At 39.0% G+C, this 17,617-nt stretch overlaps 1 protein-coding gene across 13 annotated transcripts in view; it reads right to left on the bottom strand.

Moving 5' to 3' along the window:
* Window positions 1-17,617, bottom strand: part of cacna1c (calcium channel, voltage-dependent, L type, alpha 1C subunit) — a 228,238-nt gene that overhangs the window by 24,124 nt on the left and 186,497 nt on the right. For 9 of the 13 annotated variants that reach the window (XM_025899651.1, XM_025899656.1, XM_025899663.1 and 6 more), the window contains 10 exons: window positions 17,460-17,566; window positions 13,418-13,505; window positions 13,199-13,306; window positions 13,052-13,104; window positions 12,816-12,962; window positions 12,129-12,330; window positions 11,368-11,526; window positions 11,173-11,283; window positions 8,721-8,804; window positions 1,677-1,766 (listed from right to left, as the gene is read on the bottom strand). In XM_025899651.1, coding sequence (XP_025755436.1) covers window positions 1,677-1,766; window positions 8,721-8,804; window positions 11,173-11,283; window positions 11,368-11,526; window positions 12,129-12,330; window positions 12,816-12,962; window positions 13,052-13,104; window positions 13,199-13,306; window positions 13,418-13,505; window positions 17,460-17,566 — 1,149 coding nt within the window. Of the gene's footprint in view, window positions 1-1,676; window positions 1,767-7,778; window positions 7,863-8,720; window positions 8,805-11,172; window positions 11,284-11,367; window positions 11,527-12,128; window positions 12,331-12,815; window positions 12,963-13,051; window positions 13,105-13,198; window positions 13,307-13,417; window positions 13,506-17,459; window positions 17,567-17,617 lie in introns of all 13 variants that reach the window. The other 4 variants (XM_025899652.1, XM_025899655.1, XM_025899660.1 and 1 more) reach the window with 3 other exon arrangements.

Raw genomic sequence — 17,617 nt, 5'->3', positions numbered from 1 at the left:
TACTGTGATCGTCTAGGCCTCTTTTTATTTACAGAGCCTCTTACACAGAGTGCAAAGTATTTTGCATCGCCAGACATTTACGCATTCCATTATTTGAATTTTTGCTGCTTTATTAGGTAAGGTTAGCTAAGGTTTCTGTCATCCAAGTCCACAATAAAATATTCAGCCATCTCGCTGAGTGCTATTCTAATACAGATTTATTTATTTATGCTGTTCCTGCTCGTTCTCTAGGACAAAAAGGCAGAAAAACAAAGGCAACATCAGAGTTTTTGTACAGCACGATGCACACAACACAACGGCTAAGGGCCAAACTAAGGAATAAACATCCACAATTTACACCACAAATGGCAGATGAATCGGGTGAAAGCAAGGATATAGGATCATTAGCAATCCTAATGACGAAACTAGTTATGCAAAATTAAGGAGAAAATCTCCAGTTCACCATTATCTGACTGGCCAGTATGCACAGAACAAACCTGACTACACGCAACGTGTAACCAGAGGAGAGACGTGCTACATCTTTCGTCACTGTAATAATGAAATGTGACCCAAAGAAACACGGCATCAGCCTCTCTGACCTCTGAGTCTGCTTTGCCACTTGTATTTTTCCAAGAAGCCATTAATTCTTTATGTTAATCCCACAAAGAACACACAGTGTGCTCCCACAAAGAACTTGCCATTCTCCACACATCCTGCTGCAGTTTGGGATAACAGATGTTGCACGGTGCGTTACTTTTCAACATATTACTGATCTGATCTGCATTCGTTATTTGCTACTAGTCACTTGCTATGTGTTGCAAATAAATCAAAGTTTGGAAAAATGACTAGTCACTTCTATTTTTATGTAATTCTGGGATAAAAGTGAATATGTTTTTTTTTTCTGACGTAGTGTTGACAAGTAACCGATAACATGCATTATCCCAAACTCCACTGCCAGATATGCTAAAAGTGGCACATCCTTCTGAGGAGTGGAAAATCACAATTCTGTACTGCATGTAAATACCACAATTGGACCACAGTGGGCACCATTGCACCATTGAAAGAGTGGGGGTGGGGGTGGGGAGTGAGCAGAAGAAGTACAGTGACAGTAAGTGTAACAGAGAGAGAAAGAGAGCCAAAGAGAGAGACTAAAGATAAGGAATTGTCGGAAATATTCAGAGACAAATGACAAGACTGATTCGTAAACAGATAGACAGATACAGATAAAGAGACAGATACAGACAGATAGATCAGTGGAGAAGAGTGAAAAAAAGAGAGACAGCGTGACAGCGTGACCATGATGGCTCGTACTGATGACGAAGCGCGAAAGATACCACTTCCATACGGAGGGCAACTTGCAAGCCATGGGGAGGAAGTGGGGGCAGCTGGCGCCATGGGAAGAATGACAGCCACCAAGGAAAGTCACAAGACTCCAGTGATACTAGGCCTGCATAATGTACAGTGTCCTTCACCATACAGGACTACACATGTATAAACATTTAAAAAGCACAAACAACAGCAATATATATCTCGGCATGCTGCAGAAGTTAACAGCATGAGCGACAGAGGGGGAGATGACAGGGTGGACGAGAAGATCATACCGTGGATGGCATAGCAGAAGGAGGGATGGAATGATGGAGGGATGAAGGGATGGTGGAAGAGGTAGGGCGGCGGGCGAGGTTACCGTCGGAGCGTACCATTGGCCTTACCACAGGGGGGTGAGAGGAGGAAGAGGAGGAAGAGGAGGACGAAGAGGACGAGGACGAGGACGAGGAGGAGTCAGCCGGCTTTAAGGAAAGGCAACAAACATCAGCACCAGAGTAGCGCCTTGGTGTGTGTGTTTGTGTCACGGTGCGAGTGTGTTTATGTGTGTGCCTGTGTGTTTTGCTGTTTGTTTGTTTGTTTTTAATGAAAAGGAAAAAAAAATCATCACAAACCGACAGAGTTCAGTCTCTGATCAAGACTCATATGGTGGTGAATAAATATAATCTCATCAGAGCCAGATATTAGAGGGAGATATGTGTGTGATATTACTGCATCTAGAGACTGACCTATCCTCTGCGAGGGCCACATCAGGCTGAATCACTTCTTATCAGAGATACTAGAAGGGAAATTTCTGTCCTTGAGGGACAAAATAATGAATAACTCAGGAGCTGCAACATAGGGGGTGAGAGCTGTCGCTGAGTGTGTGTCTATGTGCAATAACTTATATGTGTATATGATCGGGGATAATTTAACTGAATCTACATTTAACCAAATTTACCTACATGAATCAGGTGCATCTTTCACCGGAGAATAGTCACAATTCATGTGAAATTAAGAATTTTTTGGAAGTTTTACTTTGAAGGAAGCATCCACAGTTAAGATGCTGGTAAGATAACATATAAAACTCTGTAAGTTCCACTAACTGCAAAGACGATGCTAGACTGTGGAAATTAGAGCCCGTGTGTGTGTCTGCAAGTTCTAACGAGCACACAAACCTTGTGCTGTAGGGAGCCACCCACTGGTTCTCCCTGGCACTGCAACATTTCCGACTGCTGGGAGTGATAGATTAACTAACAGTTCAATCTATGACTCGGAAGCGCGTCACTCTGCGTTAGAAATGGCCGTTTTGAAACATCCCCTCACAAAATAAATGCATCATTACTTCCTGTCCTTGTTTTCTAAATCAAAAAGGCCTGAGCGGGTGAGTTTAAAGGAAGGGAGAAAGAGGGTGTTTAAGAGACACAATAGGAGGGAAATTAAGGAGAAAACTGGGAAAGAAAAGGAAGAGTAGAAGAAGGAAAAGAAGACATGCGGGGAAGTTATTTTAGAGAGTTGGGAAACAAATTAAAAGAGGAAGAAAACAAGGAAGGAAGGAATGAGGGATTTTATGGGATTTCAACAGGGCCATCTACACGCCTTTATGATAACACACACACATACTAACGATGTACACAGAGTAAAAAGTCTTTACGATGCACCACTTCTCTAAATAGAAAACGTAAATAATAGAAAAACAAAAGTAATCATCTGTTGACATAAAAAAGGAGATCAGGCAAAAATAGCCTGAAGAGAGAATATGAGTATATGTGCGTTTGTGTGAGTGTATGTGCTGATGAGAAAACTAAGGTGCAATCGGGGGGCGATGAGGGAAGGGAAGGTTGGAAGAAAGGGCAACTGTAGGAAGGAGGGAGGGATAAAGGAAGGATCTGCAGGAAGGAAGGACGGAAGGGTATAGGGGAGGAAGATAACCTGATTTATATTAAGCGTGTAACAAACTAAAGGCATGTTTGAATGTTGTTCTGAGGATTATGATTAAGGGCCATTGTTTGCAACGTGCTTTCATTTCAAATTGAAATCAAAGCTTTGACACAGAATCCAATTAAACTTAAAAATCCTTCATTTATCTTCTTTTAAAACAGATCAAAAGTAAAATATTGATACTACACTGAATTTTTGGCCCTGAAAGATCCTCAAATAAAATATACTTTTAGCAAAACACAAATTTAGTATTAAAAAAACATAATCAAACAGTCAAATTATAATATATACACAAATCCGGTCAGGCTGAACTACAGTGCAGATGTGAGCACATTTAAAATGGATCCGAGTTGTTCACTCACATTGCACGCCAATTTTTTCAAGCAAAAAATTTCATCAGTTCAGTCAGTTTAATGGGTAACATGTGTGTCATGGGATTATTCTTACCCCATAATTTACGTTATAGAAGCTAGAAAATATTTTTGTTTCATTTGTCATATTTATGTATATTTTAAATCATACGTTTACATATAGAGCGGATAATTGTGGACCTCGTAGGGCATATGAAACACATGAGAGACTCATGTTACCCAGCTTTCATTTCATGTGAGCAAGCTGCACCGCAATCAAACGTCAAAGAAAAGACAGAGGGAAAGAGAGAGATAAACATCCATAAAAGAAGAGTTCAGTGCATTGAAAAGGCTCAGAAAAAGAGAAGGAGGAGGAGGAGGAGGATGAAGAGGAGAAGAAGAGGCATTCCGAAGATAGAGAAAGAGATGCAGTCCATACTGGCATTGTCCGCAAGACACCGCTCAGAGCAAACCACTACTGATCTGTTCAAACTACTGCTACTCAAACCAAAACTAAAACGTAAAAGAAACCATACAAGGTTTAAGAAGCACCCGCAGGTTTCTGGGGAGAATTAGAAATCCAGGATTAAGGGGATATTCGGTTTTAATGACCGGAAGATATGCGGCTAATCTAAGTCAACCAGGCACCCAAAGGAGCGGCGAAGTGGGTGCATTTAGATTGGATGTTTTTAATATTTACTACAGGCAAAGTGATAAGCTTTTAAACGCCAGCCTGTTACTGCACTCCACTGTACACTCGTGTACATTTGAGAGATGCGACTAAGGAGATGGCGGCTGTTAAATACATTCACTTGTGCTTTCGTGGCTGATGCAGTCGCAGGCTAAGATTTTAAATGTCTATGTGACAGGGCCCCAGTTCAAAAACGGTCAAGAGTTCTCAGAGTGCGGAGGGTTTCTTAAAAAAAGACACTGGAAAAGAAAAAACTACAGGAGATAAAGACAGAAAAGGTAGCTTGGGCAGCGCATCACCCAAATTATTAAAAACTACCAGAGGAGAAAATGAAGAGGAGGGAAAAAACAAACAAACTTGGGGCATGCCTTTAGGTTAGAGGTTAGAAAACAATATGATGAATCATTCAGAAGGAACTGCAAACCAATTAACCAAATCAATCAATCTCTCAATTAACCAACTCACTCAAATCAAAGGCAATCTCCAAACCAAAGTGCTAAGTGCAACATCAGCGGCTTGTATAGATGACAAAAGTGGATATCTCTGGCCCAACACACCTCAGTCTTGAGGTGGTTATTCGACCTGTTTATTTAAATTGACATTTGTGCCTCTAAACACGAGCTTCAAGATCAGATGCATTATTGAGGATACTTTATGATCCTGTATTGAGCCCTTGACAGCAAATTGTTTTAATAACTAAATAGAAAAACTAAATAAAGCATAATATCCAAGCACAGTCCAAGCATATATCTAAGCATATCCAAGCAACGATAAGCAGCTTTGTCAGCCTCTCATGGGGACGAATGCCTTGCTCATGGCATGAATACAAGTGCCTAGCTCACACATGCCTGGAATACACTAACTGTACTGTATTTGTATGCCTCACCAGCGCTATCCGAGGAGGAAAAGCTGCATATGAAATAAAGTACTGATCTACTTGTATGCATGCTCTCTTCCTGCTTCATGTTTTCAAACCAGCTGGAATTTTTAAGCTGGGAATATGTGCATCTCCAATCTTAAACAGAAAAAGGCTGTATTTATTGTGACCTCCTAAATAAAAGTCTTTTAGTGCTCTTATTATGTTAGATTAGAAGACTAATGACTGACTTTGAAGGACCTTGTTCTTTCTAGCTGAGGGATAGCCAAGCTCTGCTTACCAAAAAGACTGGCTACGCCTAGCTCTTTCCAAGATCACTGTAGAGAACACCAGCACCCCTATGTTTTGTGACCGAAATCAACAAAAGAGATAGATGGCTGCTTTCTTTTTAACCTTTCACCACACCCTGACCAGCTCTTCTCTCCTGGTGTCTTTATTTTCCTTTTCAAGTTATGCTAACCCTCAACTTTGACTCAAACATGTAGTCAGAACGCTGATCAACATTATACTAATATTAAACACTTACTTCTTTAAGTTAGGGTAAAAGTACTGATTCTTGAAGGTGGTATGTCCTTGATCTAGTCCTTAGGAGGTCTTAAAATGACGTAAATATAGCCTCAGATAAACAACAAAACTAAACATATTATACTGTGTTATTTATTTAACAAAAAATAAGCCAAAATGCAGAAGCCATGTGCAGGAAATTTATCTCTAAGTCAGACCATACAATGCTAAGGGACACTGCAAAAAAACCCTGGAAAAAGCTACATCTCATGCTCTACAGGCCTCAGTTAGTTGTTAAGTGATAAAGTTCATGATAGTACAAGTAGAAAAAGAATGTGTAAGTTTGCCACTAAAGCTTAGGTTTGCAAAATTGCATCTGAACAAACCACAAGACCTTTGGAATAATGTCCTTTGGACCAAGAGTGGAAACCAAAGTGGAGATGTTTGGCCATAATGCATGGCACAAAGACCTCAAACCAACCACTCCGACAGTGATTTGAGCTTGTTTTGTTTGTTTTGAGTAGACCATCAACTCCTTTGTATACCAAAGCATACAAGGGTCAATCGTGAGGCGATCGGTCTGACAGCTAAGGTTTGGCTGAATTGGGTCATGCAACAGGTTAACGATCTGAGGCACAGCAGCAAATCTACAACATAAAGACTAAAAAAGAAAAGAATCAAGGTGTTGCAATGGTCCAGTCAAAGTCCTCAATGTTTGACACACTGCTTCTGGATTTTGGCTTAATTTTTTGTTAAATAAGTAAGACCTCATTTTAAGACTTGTTAAGGACTAGATCATTTTTTTTAAGATATGTCTTGACGTATTTTAAAATTGACAGAGGGTGAACTTTCTTTTTACCATAAGTGTATAGAGAATTACACTTGTTCTCTTGTTTTGTTTGTTGTTTTACAAAAGATGCAAAGCTTTTCAGATTGAAGGGAAACCATCAAAGAAACTTTAATGATGGGCAGGTAGAAGGAATGTCGAAGTAACATTAAGGTCTTCTCATTAGCACAAATGCACTTTCCTCTAAGGATAAATGAAAAGGACTGTGCAGTTCTTAAACTCTACTCCTGCCAAATAGCACTTTCAGTACCACATGAATTAAACACTAACTGTCCCTGAAGTGTAAATACAATAGACACTCAACATTTGACTTGTGTTTGGGATATTCATTCTTATTCAGCCCCACCACTGACCATAGGGCCTCCACGTCGATGATAAATGAATTCATACATACATTTACATAAATTTCATGGGTCCCGAGTAAATCCATTTATGGATCAAATTGTTCCCCATGTCTCCACATTGCTACTGTTGGACAAAAAAAAATGCAACTCGTGTATGTTTCTCATAGCTACCTTAAGTTTTTCTCGCTATTTATGAACTCAAAGCGCTTTTCTTCTTACCCTCAAAAGACTATTGTTATACTATGAGAATCTGCAGTTGTTCCTTCATTCAGAATATAATTTCTGCATAAGATAAATTGGATACAGTAACAGGCCTGGATATACCACTGTTGTATCTGTCATGCTATACAGTGTCCATCATGCCAGGGGGATGTATCCCCTAAGGCAGTGATGAAAGACCAAATAAAACCAATGTGTAACCAAACCAAGTGCTGAGGAAATGCAATCGGTTCTATTGACAAATGCAATAGTCTCTGATGCTACTGATGCTAAGCAGACCGAGGCGTCAAAACATATCTCAAGCAGCTTCAAATGTTAAAAGCCGCACTGAAAATTTGGCATTTTCACACTGCTTCTAATAGTAAAAAAGTGATTAGGATTGCTTGGGAAGGAGGCATTTTCTTACACAAAAAGAAAAAAAAACAAAAATAAAGGAGGCGATACCTTACCACGTCCAAAGATAATCAGATATGGGAACAAAACAAAGCTCAAAAACTACAAAAACCCTTCAGAAGCCAGTAGTTTCCAGTTTGATTGGGCCCCATATGGCTGTTTTATCTGCCAGACTTACTCAGCCATCTCTTAGGCTAAAATATTGTGCAGCTGAAGTTTTCCTAATCATTTGAAAGCATGCGAGATGGGTATCAGCGCTCGGTCTGTTTGTGTGTGTGGGAATGGCAGAGAAGGCAGGCAGGAAGGGAGGGAGGGAGTTTGGACTACTTACGTTAACCTCAGTGATCGCTATGTCAACAATGCTACCCACAACTATCAAGGCATCAAATGTGTTCCATGCATCAACAAAATAATGCTGTGTAGGGATGGACAGAAAAGGAAAACAACAGAAGAAAAGGACAAAACATAAGACATTTAAACAAAAATGGAAAGAACGGAAATTAAAGGAGAGAGGAGAAAAAATAAGATAAAAACCATTACATACATGAGCACTGGAGTTTTTAGTAGGAGTAGAAAGGGAAAGAAACAACAAAATTTAAAAAAGGCTAAAAAAGAAAAGAGGGGGCAGTCTGAAGAAGATGGACAGCACAGGTAGAGCAGCAGCGATCGGTCATGCTTGTCCATGAGAGGAAATGTCAACAGGAACAGGAACAGTAAGGAACAATATGCAACAAAATCACAACTCAAAAAAATGAGAAAAAGCTGCGTAAGGCTGTTTGTGATTGGTCAGTGAGTTAGTTCAGTTAGTCAGGGGGATCAAACCTGAGTGTCACAGTGTGGCCCAAAAAAAACAAAAGAAAAGAAAGCAAAAAACCCAACAACATTTTAGATACTGTGAAGAGTTAGGAAGGAGGACGCAAGACAGAAACCTTTGTGCTCAAAGCTAAACCCTGCCTCTGTTTCCTCGACTTTTTCTGAAACCCAGGAAGAAGCTTGTTCTCGCTCAGGAACCTCTGTGGCTGTGGGTGGGTGGGAGTGGGGGTCCCGTGCGTGGCAGCGGCCATCTTGGTTTTAAGAATGAAAGGAAGAGAAGGAGGAGGAAGAAGAGAAGGAGGAGACTGACAAAGAAGATAGATGAAGAGAAATGACAGCACGACAGAGAGTAACCACAAAGGAAAGGAGAGCAGAAGAAGGTAAGACAGAGTGAGAGGACATGAGACAGAGAGGGAGAGACAAGGAGAGTGAGGGGGGTGGGGGGGGACGTCGTACTTACGTTGATTTCACTGAGAATGACGTCTATTATGCTGCCAATTACGATGAGGAAATCAAACACATTCCAGGGATCACTAAAGTACCCCTACACAGGATGAGGTGAGCAAGAGGAGGAGGAGGGTAAGAAAGGTAGGTTAGAAGGAAAACAACATCTGCTGCCACTTCGCAGCCCCTATCAAGGTGGTATGAGGTTGTACAGTACACTGAGGAAACAGAAAGAAAATCAGCTACACTTGATGAACCAACACATGAAAGGATAAGAAGTTTCCACAGTGCTATCTGTTCATCGAGTGCAGCTGAATTTCCTGCTCTGCGAAGGATGGTGGGTTAAATGGCGGTTATTTACATCTTCCACGTGCATCTCGGGGCTATTCAGCAAAGCTGTGGCAGTGATTACACTGAAAGCCGACTTTGTTTACTTAACTTATTGTGGGCAATTCTTTATCAGCACTGGTACAAAGGAAGTATTTATGCAAAAATATATCCATATATCTTCAGGCCAGAATGGTATTATTCACATTTATTTTTATAGTGTAATTACAAAGAGCTGCGTCTTCGAACATTAATGAACCTTGGAGTTTTGTTTGCATACACTGTCGCCTAATACGTAACTGTGATTATTATTTTTTTTAAACACATTTGGACCAGTTTGACTTTTATCGTTCTCGGTCATATTTTTGCATATTTTACTGGAATGGAACTAGCGACTAGCTATAATATTTTCAACAAAAACATTAAGTTGTAAGGTGTGCATGACAAATATCACGCAATTGTTTGCACCAATTGCTAAATTGGTGGCTACACACACTGACAGGGAATGGAGATCAATCTTGCTCATCTATTTTAAGCTTCTGCATCTGTCATTAGCAGCTGAGATATCATAAAAAAAGGGAAAAACTCCTCCTGCCATAATTCGTCTGCACAGTGCAGATATTAGAAGGTATCCTTGGCAACAGTGGTTTTAATGAAGTTGCTTTCAGTTTTAGGAATAATAATGAGAACTGAGAGTTAAATATTAGTTAAACGGAGGTTTGGCATTAGTACCCAAATACTCATTTATGAATTGATTAAATAGAGAGATTAGACAAAAAAAGCATTGTAGTCTAAATAAATAATTAAATTGTGTGATTCATTAAATACTTAAAAACATAAAAGAGAGGGAAAAACTGTAAAAACATGTAAAAGTCTTTGTTAGTGTTACTGTGGCCCATCCATGGATCAACCTATCAAAAAGTATTGAGGTTAAATAGAATGAAGCAAACATTACTGGAGCGAATTCCTGGCGTCTGTGAGACCTGAGAAGCAAAAGCATTAGTGAGCTCCTCCATCCTGTGTGATGGCTGTTTAAGGCAAAGGTTTATCAAGGCAAGGAAAAGTATGCACAACACCATATGTCCTAAGCACTGTTCACTGTGGCTTGGGAATCTGTTGTCATGCTGCACCACAATAAACAAAAGAAAAAAAGGTGCAAAACAAGTATCAGTTCGTCAGTATTTTATACGTAAAGAGTCACAACTTAACTGGTGATACTTTGACGTTTTTTAAAAAGAGAAACGCTGCCTTCATGATCTGGCAGTTCATCTTCCTCACATACATAAAGCAGCACAGCACGATGTAAATTCCCAAGTCCTAAAATTCATTGTTACAAAATCCACCGTTGGCTAAAATACTGCAGAGCATGCATTATGTTACTCAGACGAAATGTTCTAAACGTAGCATTTCAAAAGTCATTACAAGATAACCATCTTGCAACTATTTAAATAAAAAGCACAAACTTTGCAGAGCATTATTGGAAAAAACAACAAAACAAAACAACAGAAGACTTGATTTTAATTAGTGGTTGGAAAACATTGTGTGCAAAATAGTAGATGGTCTTCATTAATGAGCTCAATTAACTTTTGTAATAACTGGAAAACCTTTGTTCTTTTGATTAGTACAATGCAACAGTAGTCAAAGGAGTAAAGTATAATATGAAACTATGTTATTGCTGTTGATTGCGTTCAAGATTCTCCACTAACCCTGCGGTAATAAGAGGGAGCATGCCCATCTGTTACTGTTTAAATAGCTGAAGCACCAGGAAGTTCTTAGATTGGGCACGGTAACAACAGCAGGATAACAAGGGAACAATGGGATTAAGCACATAAACGCTTTCCTCTAATCATGGTTTAAATCCATCGTATCGTAAGGAAGGAAATGAAAAAGAATTATGAATTTAGAGTACAACAATCCGTCTTCTGCAACGCTGTGACTCAAAAGCCTTTAAAAAAACTATTAAACTCTTTTTCTTCCGGGCTGCAATGAGCACTGATAGATAGAGCTGGGAGTTTATCTAATTTCATCTAACATTACATTATAAAATGTCTCTTTGTCTGCGCTTTTTCACATTTCTCTAGTCTGTAGTGCTACATAGGTATCACTGTTATTCTAGCCTGCTGTTTGAGTAGTGAACGTACCCTGGGTTTGAAGGCGATCAGTTTAAGGATCATCTCAACAGTGAAAAGTCCTGTGAAGAGCATGTTGAGGATGTTCATGGCATCATTGAAATTTTTGGTCTGTCCATGATGCTGCAGGAAAAAAAGCACCAGCTCATTAAACAATGTTAGATCTATGGGAGCTTTTTTTCCTAAATGTACACACACATTACTCACCTGCATGGCCAGACAGATGGTGTTGAGAAGGATGAGTGTGAACATCAAATACTCAAAGTAGGTGGAGTTGACCACATACCACACCTTGTACTGGTAAGGGTTCTTTGGGATGTAGCGACGCAGCGGACGAGCCTTTAGAGCGTACTCCACGCACTGACGCTGTGGCACACACACACAAACGCATAGGTGAGCACTTGCCATTTACATTTGTCTGCTGATGTAGTTCCAAAAGTATTCAGCTGTGTGTCTCCCTGTTCCCAGACAGTCATGGAGGAAAAGCTGTAGAAAAGTCTTTTGGCACGCTAAAATAGCCAGACTACTCTTCTATCCTCTGTCTGCATTTACATGCTCTTTCTGAAACATGGATCATCTCAGAGAACACAGCCGCAGGCCCTTGGCCGCGTTCCTTCGTAAGGTTTAGTCTCATCTTTTTTGAACTGCTGCAGCTCCTCCTGGCTGGACTCCTGAAGTGGTTCTGCCCCCAAAACTCATGTTCAGCCTCTTCAGATTCATCCGTGTCACACCCCCATTGCCTGGCTCTTATTCCTTCTCCCTTGTGGCTCCTAAATGACACAATGACTTTCCTGCTCCTGTCAGAACAGTAGAATCACTCCTCTGTACCTTTAAAAAAATCACTCTGCTGTATGTCTGCCGTACTACTAGATTTAAAGACAGAAAGTTATCACAATAGAAACAAAAAAAAGCTGCAAAATTACTAGTAATCGAGTAGTAACTTTACACAAAACACACACGAGCACTACCTGGTTTTTGTCCAGCTCGCAGTTCTTATATTCCTGCTCCCCTTGTTCCTGGAATGTGACGATGACGAAACCGACGAAAATGTTCATCATGAAGAAGGCAATGATGATGATGTAGATGATAAAGAAGATGGAAATGACCACGCGGTAGTTGTAAATGGGCCCCACATCCTCAGCATGAGAGTCAATGGCTCGGTACAGTAACCTGACAAAGAGACGGGAAAGAAAATCTGGAATTTAAAAAACAAATTGCATTTATTCCATTGTTTAGTAAGAAGTTTCACAATCACAAGTTCTTTTTTTTTTTTTTACAAAAAAAAACTATTATATTTGAACACTGTGAATGTATTTAAATTGTTATGTATTTAAACAGTCGGTTTAGTCAGTCTGAAAACCCTCTACATGTCATTATTATCACTTTGACCATCAGATCAATCTAAGAATTTTGAAATAGAGGTCAGAGGTCAAATGTGATATGATATTTTAAATCTTTACACAGTACTATCTCTATGTTGACAATAGAAACCACACTTACCACAGCTATAAGGCTTATTGTCAATTTTGGACCAATAAATTACTGAGTTGACCTTGACCTACATGTGGATTGTAAGAATGACCCCACTCTACACTCTTACAAAGTTTTATCCGAATTCAGACACATTGACACTGTGTTGTTATATAGACACACACCCTGGCCATCCCTCGAAGGTAGACACGGCAAACAGCGCCATCATGCCTTGTAGAACATCATCGAAGTTAAAGTCACTGTTCTGCCACACTCTTGGGGCTTTGTCAGGCTTCCCCACATCCCCGTCTTTATACGTGATGAAAGAACCTCTGTGGACACAAACAGACATACACGCACATAATGTAGTTAGACTGTAAGAAAAAAGATTAAGATGCCGTCTGCAGGGGGGATCTCTTACCTGCACTCTGCCTGAGTCTGCTTAGAGCTGTCGGTACAGAAGAAGAACTTTCCCTGATTGAATGATGAGACAATTTCTTAGTCAGAATTTAAAAAACGGTTTAAAAAGTACATTAACTAACTGATCATATTCCCTTTTTTTTTTTACCTTAAAGAGTTGCACTCCAATACAGGCGAACATGAACTGGAGTAACGTGGTGACGATGACGATGTTGCCAATAGTCCTGATGGCCACAAACACGCACTGCACTACATGCTGCAAAAAAAAACACCAAATATAAGAGTGAATGATAAGTCTATGCCTTTTTTAGAGGACAGATAAGTGTGCATTGTGTGTATTTTTTATGAAATGCAGGACTATGTCAACCTTTAGTCCTTTGGCTCTGTTGATGGCCCTCAGTGGTCTAAGCACTCGCAGAACTCTCAGGATTTTTACAACATTAATTGCGCTGGACCTGTAGACACACATTAGATTAAACTACTGACCTGCCAATTTGATTGGCCACATCTTACCATCTTAAAAAAATATATTTGTAATGTTGGAACAACACACACCATAAACTGCTTTCAGTGGAGTCTTTACTTTTAAACACAAACTGTGGAGGCTGATGCAACGAAAAGCTAATGAAATGACAAAAAATGGACAAAATACAATGGACAACTGAAATAAAAGTTCACAAGAAATTACGAAAGATGACAAAAAAACAGATACAAAAAGGAATTTAACACAGCCTTGATTTGTTTTTAGGGAAATATAAAATATAAAACTGAAGTTTTGTCACAGCTTAGAGTGGAGAGCACCGAGAGGCGAAAGTCGAAGGCAGGAGAAGTAACTGAAAGTGAGCAGTTTATTTGGCTGCTGAAAAATTGTACAAAATACAAAAAAGACCAAATGGGAACACAAGGAGGATGAAAAAACATATAAAAGACCATGGGAACAAAAGAAGGTATGAAAACAGACGCCATGACAAACAGAAAGGTCGGAGTATACATACACTGGGAACTGATTACATGATGGCACACAGCTAGGAAGAGGGGAGAGGTGCGCCAGTCAGCAACAGGTAAAAACAATGAGGGGAAAAAAATGGAAAGTAAAGCTGGACACAGAAGACTAACCTTCCAAGTAGAAGAGTAAAAGGAAAATGACACCGAGATATGAAGACAAACACTAAACAAGGCGACAGAAACATTGGGAACACAAAACAAAGGCACCAACGCAGATAAGACAGAGGAACTCAAAGAAACAATGGGGGTACTGTGAGCATGAAAAACAGGAACAAAAACCCAAGAACCCAGAACTCAACATCAAGCATTTCAGCACAACCAAACTACTGTTATTACTATTTTAACTAACATCCCATAGCTGTGAAAGCATTTTTCCCAAGAAGACCAACGTGTATTATGTTACTAAATAAATAAATCTTTATGCCAGCTTGTTGCTGTAGTGTTGTTAATGTTATTTATTTTATAAACAGAAACTATTTAGCTATGCACATACTTACTTTTTAGACAGTTTAAAGCAAATTTAATAGACTTTGTTAGTGTTACGAGTAGTTCTAGCATCAGTTATCAAGGGGTCACTTTCAAAAGCAGAAAGCATATAGTCACGTCCATAATTTGTTGGACAAAGACACAAATTTTGGAGATTTTTTTTTAAAACTTTTTCTAAACTACCATAGCGGATTTAAATCAAACTATTAGGATGTGAATAAATTTCCTCCTTTCAGCTTTAATTCAAGGTGATTTTACAAAAGTTTGCAATAACTTTTCAGTAATTAAAACCATTGTTTGATACCATTTTCAGAGAATCAAACGTAATTGGACAATTAAATGACAAAGCACATTTTTAAATATATTTTTAAACATCAATCTTAAAGAAATATCATCATGCATCATGTTCCTTAGTTGTCTTTTGTGGTATTTCAGCCCTTTGTGGTGTTTCTGCTATCTCTCTGATTTTTTAAAAGGTTTATTACTTTAGTTTATTTTGTTTTTAATGAGGGCCTCCTTCACTTGTACTGACCTCTCTTTGGGCCTCATATTTAAAAATGCAACACTTTTTGCACTTCAGATATTATGTTTGGGTGTGTCATTAAATAACAAAGGAACAGGCCATCGCTGTTAGTCCACCAATTGTCCAATTGCTTTTGAGCAGCTGAAAATAGGGGAGTGTATATGAAAACTGTTGTAATTCCTGAACCGTTCATGCAAAATTTTTGTAAAAACCCTTAAATTAAAGCTGAAAGTCTGCACTTTAATTGCATCTTGACTGTTTGATTTAAAATCCATTGTAATGGTTCACAGAGGCAAAAGTGCCAAAATTATGTCACTGTCTGACAAATTATGGACCTAACTGTAGCTCCTCAAAAACAGATATTTGTAACAGTGTATCCGTTACATAGTAATGCACATGAAACACATATAATACATGGACAAACACACATAATGAAACAACACGGATGGGCCAACATAAAGACACAGACAGACATTTACAAGCAAACTACTGTGCTGTAAAAGAGTGTCACTACAAGCCAAAGGTCAAATGGTGTGACCTTTTTCAGGTGGAGCTTTAAAAGAAAGTGATTTACATACTAAGGAAAAAAAAGAATCAAATTAATACCTTGACATTTTGAGTAGTACAATAACTGTCTGGAAAGAGCTTTAGCATTAGTCCTTCTCTGATCTGAACCGGGCCTCTCTCAGCCTGATTATTAATACTTGAGCTGAGTTGGTCAAGGTCGCTTCCCTTTATTTAACAAGCCAGTGTTTCAGATAAATGAAGGAAAAATAGAAAAAGGTTTTCCACTGTGTGACACAAGTACAAGGAAAAGAAGGTGTTTTCAAAATGTCAACATAAATATATTTAAAGGAGTGACTTTCTTGATGGGTAAAGTTGTGATTTGGAGGGAAACAATACTCTGTGCTAACTTTGAAACAAAGAGTGAGAAACAAAAGAAAAAAAAAATACCCGCTGTGCAACTTTTTACAGAGAAATGTGGAAGTTAAAGGCACTTAAAGGTAGCTCGTGTGGAGTAGGATGTTATCAATCGCATATCACAGTCAAACCAACTGCTAGGTTATTTGTGGAAACGTCAAATTATTTTAAAAGGCGATATTTTAACTGTCAGAGTCTGATGACAGGGATGAAGCACGCCATCCACCTGATGAAAAGGACTCTGACTAGCAATAAGAGAGCAAAAATAGATGAGGTCATCAGGTATTGTTTTGCTATAGTTCTGTCTTCTCAGCCATATTTCATGCTGTCACATTATGAGGCTTACTCGGGGTGACAACACAAACAAGCAATCTGTCATATGTAGTGTATACAGTAGGAGTTTTTTTACATGCTTTTTTATGAGCGTTTTTTCACAGCTTCTCTACAACTTATACTTAAAATGGGTTCTTATTTGGTAGGAGTAAAAATAAATAAACTATGTTGATCACAACATCATTGCAGTTCTTTTAACTGTGATAAATAAAGAAAAATCCCACTCACTCGCTACCTTTAATAGGCAAAAACCACTGGATTCTAGCATTAGGGCGTCATTTCTATAACCCAGGAGAGTTGCATTTATCTAAAAATATGAGAACTGAATTTGACCTGCCCCCAAAATCCATGACAAAAAGTGAAAAAAAAAAGAAGAACAAACTCATTAACATCAATTGGATATGAAATGCGACGAGAGTATTGGAAAACCCAGGATAATTTACTCAATGTAACACTTTGTCTGGTTAGAAACCAATTATGTTGCTGCTTGTAAAAGATGCATTCTGCAGTGGATCTGGCTCCAAAAGAACTGCATGTGTTCATTCATTACAAGTTCGGTGTTATCCCACTCAACAAAACCTTTCAGTGACAGATTTGGTTTTATTTGTTCTTGCTTTGGGTGAGTCTTCGGCTAAACTCTCCAAGACCATAGAAATATCAAATCAAAAAAGTGACAGCTTTACACGGTTCAGGTGACGGTCTGTTAAAGGGGTTATAACACGGACTAATATGGACTTACGTCGAGAAGTCTAGTCTATTAAGCATCAGAGACAGAAAGTGCAGTATAGAATATTAAACATCACAGCATTTCAATGAGTTATTTGCTGCAAGAAGAAGAGAACATTTTAATAAACATCACAAAGAGACAGCGGATTAGGAGTAATGAAGTGTGAACTTGTTATGAGAAGACAGAGAAGTGTAAAGCACGGAGCAATTTGCTAATAAAAATGGTTTTTTCCAACTTAGGCACTTGATTTGTGTCTCACGCAGTAGTCACAATTTGTGTGATTATATACAAGACAATAACACAAATGCGTGTTTAATGATATTTGGAAAATGTTAGTAATTCGGTGAACAAAAGCTTGCAACGTGACTGGATCAGGTAAAACGCATGCACCATAAAACATCGTACTGTACTCACTGTATTCCAGAGGAGATGAGGGACACGCTGACCACCACCAAGTCCAGGATGTTAAAATAGTTTCTACAGAAAGAACCTTTGTGGAGGAAGGCGCCATAGGCTGTCATCTGCAGGGGTCAAAGTTCAGATTATTACCTTTTACCATGAGCAGCAATATT

This window comes from Oreochromis niloticus, linkage group LG17 (assembly GCF_001858045.2).
Source record: "Oreochromis niloticus isolate F11D_XX linkage group LG17, O_niloticus_UMD_NMBU, whole genome shotgun sequence".
In the NCBI taxonomy this organism is placed as follows: domain Eukaryota; kingdom Metazoa; phylum Chordata; class Actinopteri; order Cichliformes; family Cichlidae; genus Oreochromis; species Oreochromis niloticus.
This window is presented reverse-complemented; position numbering and strand designations above follow the sequence as displayed.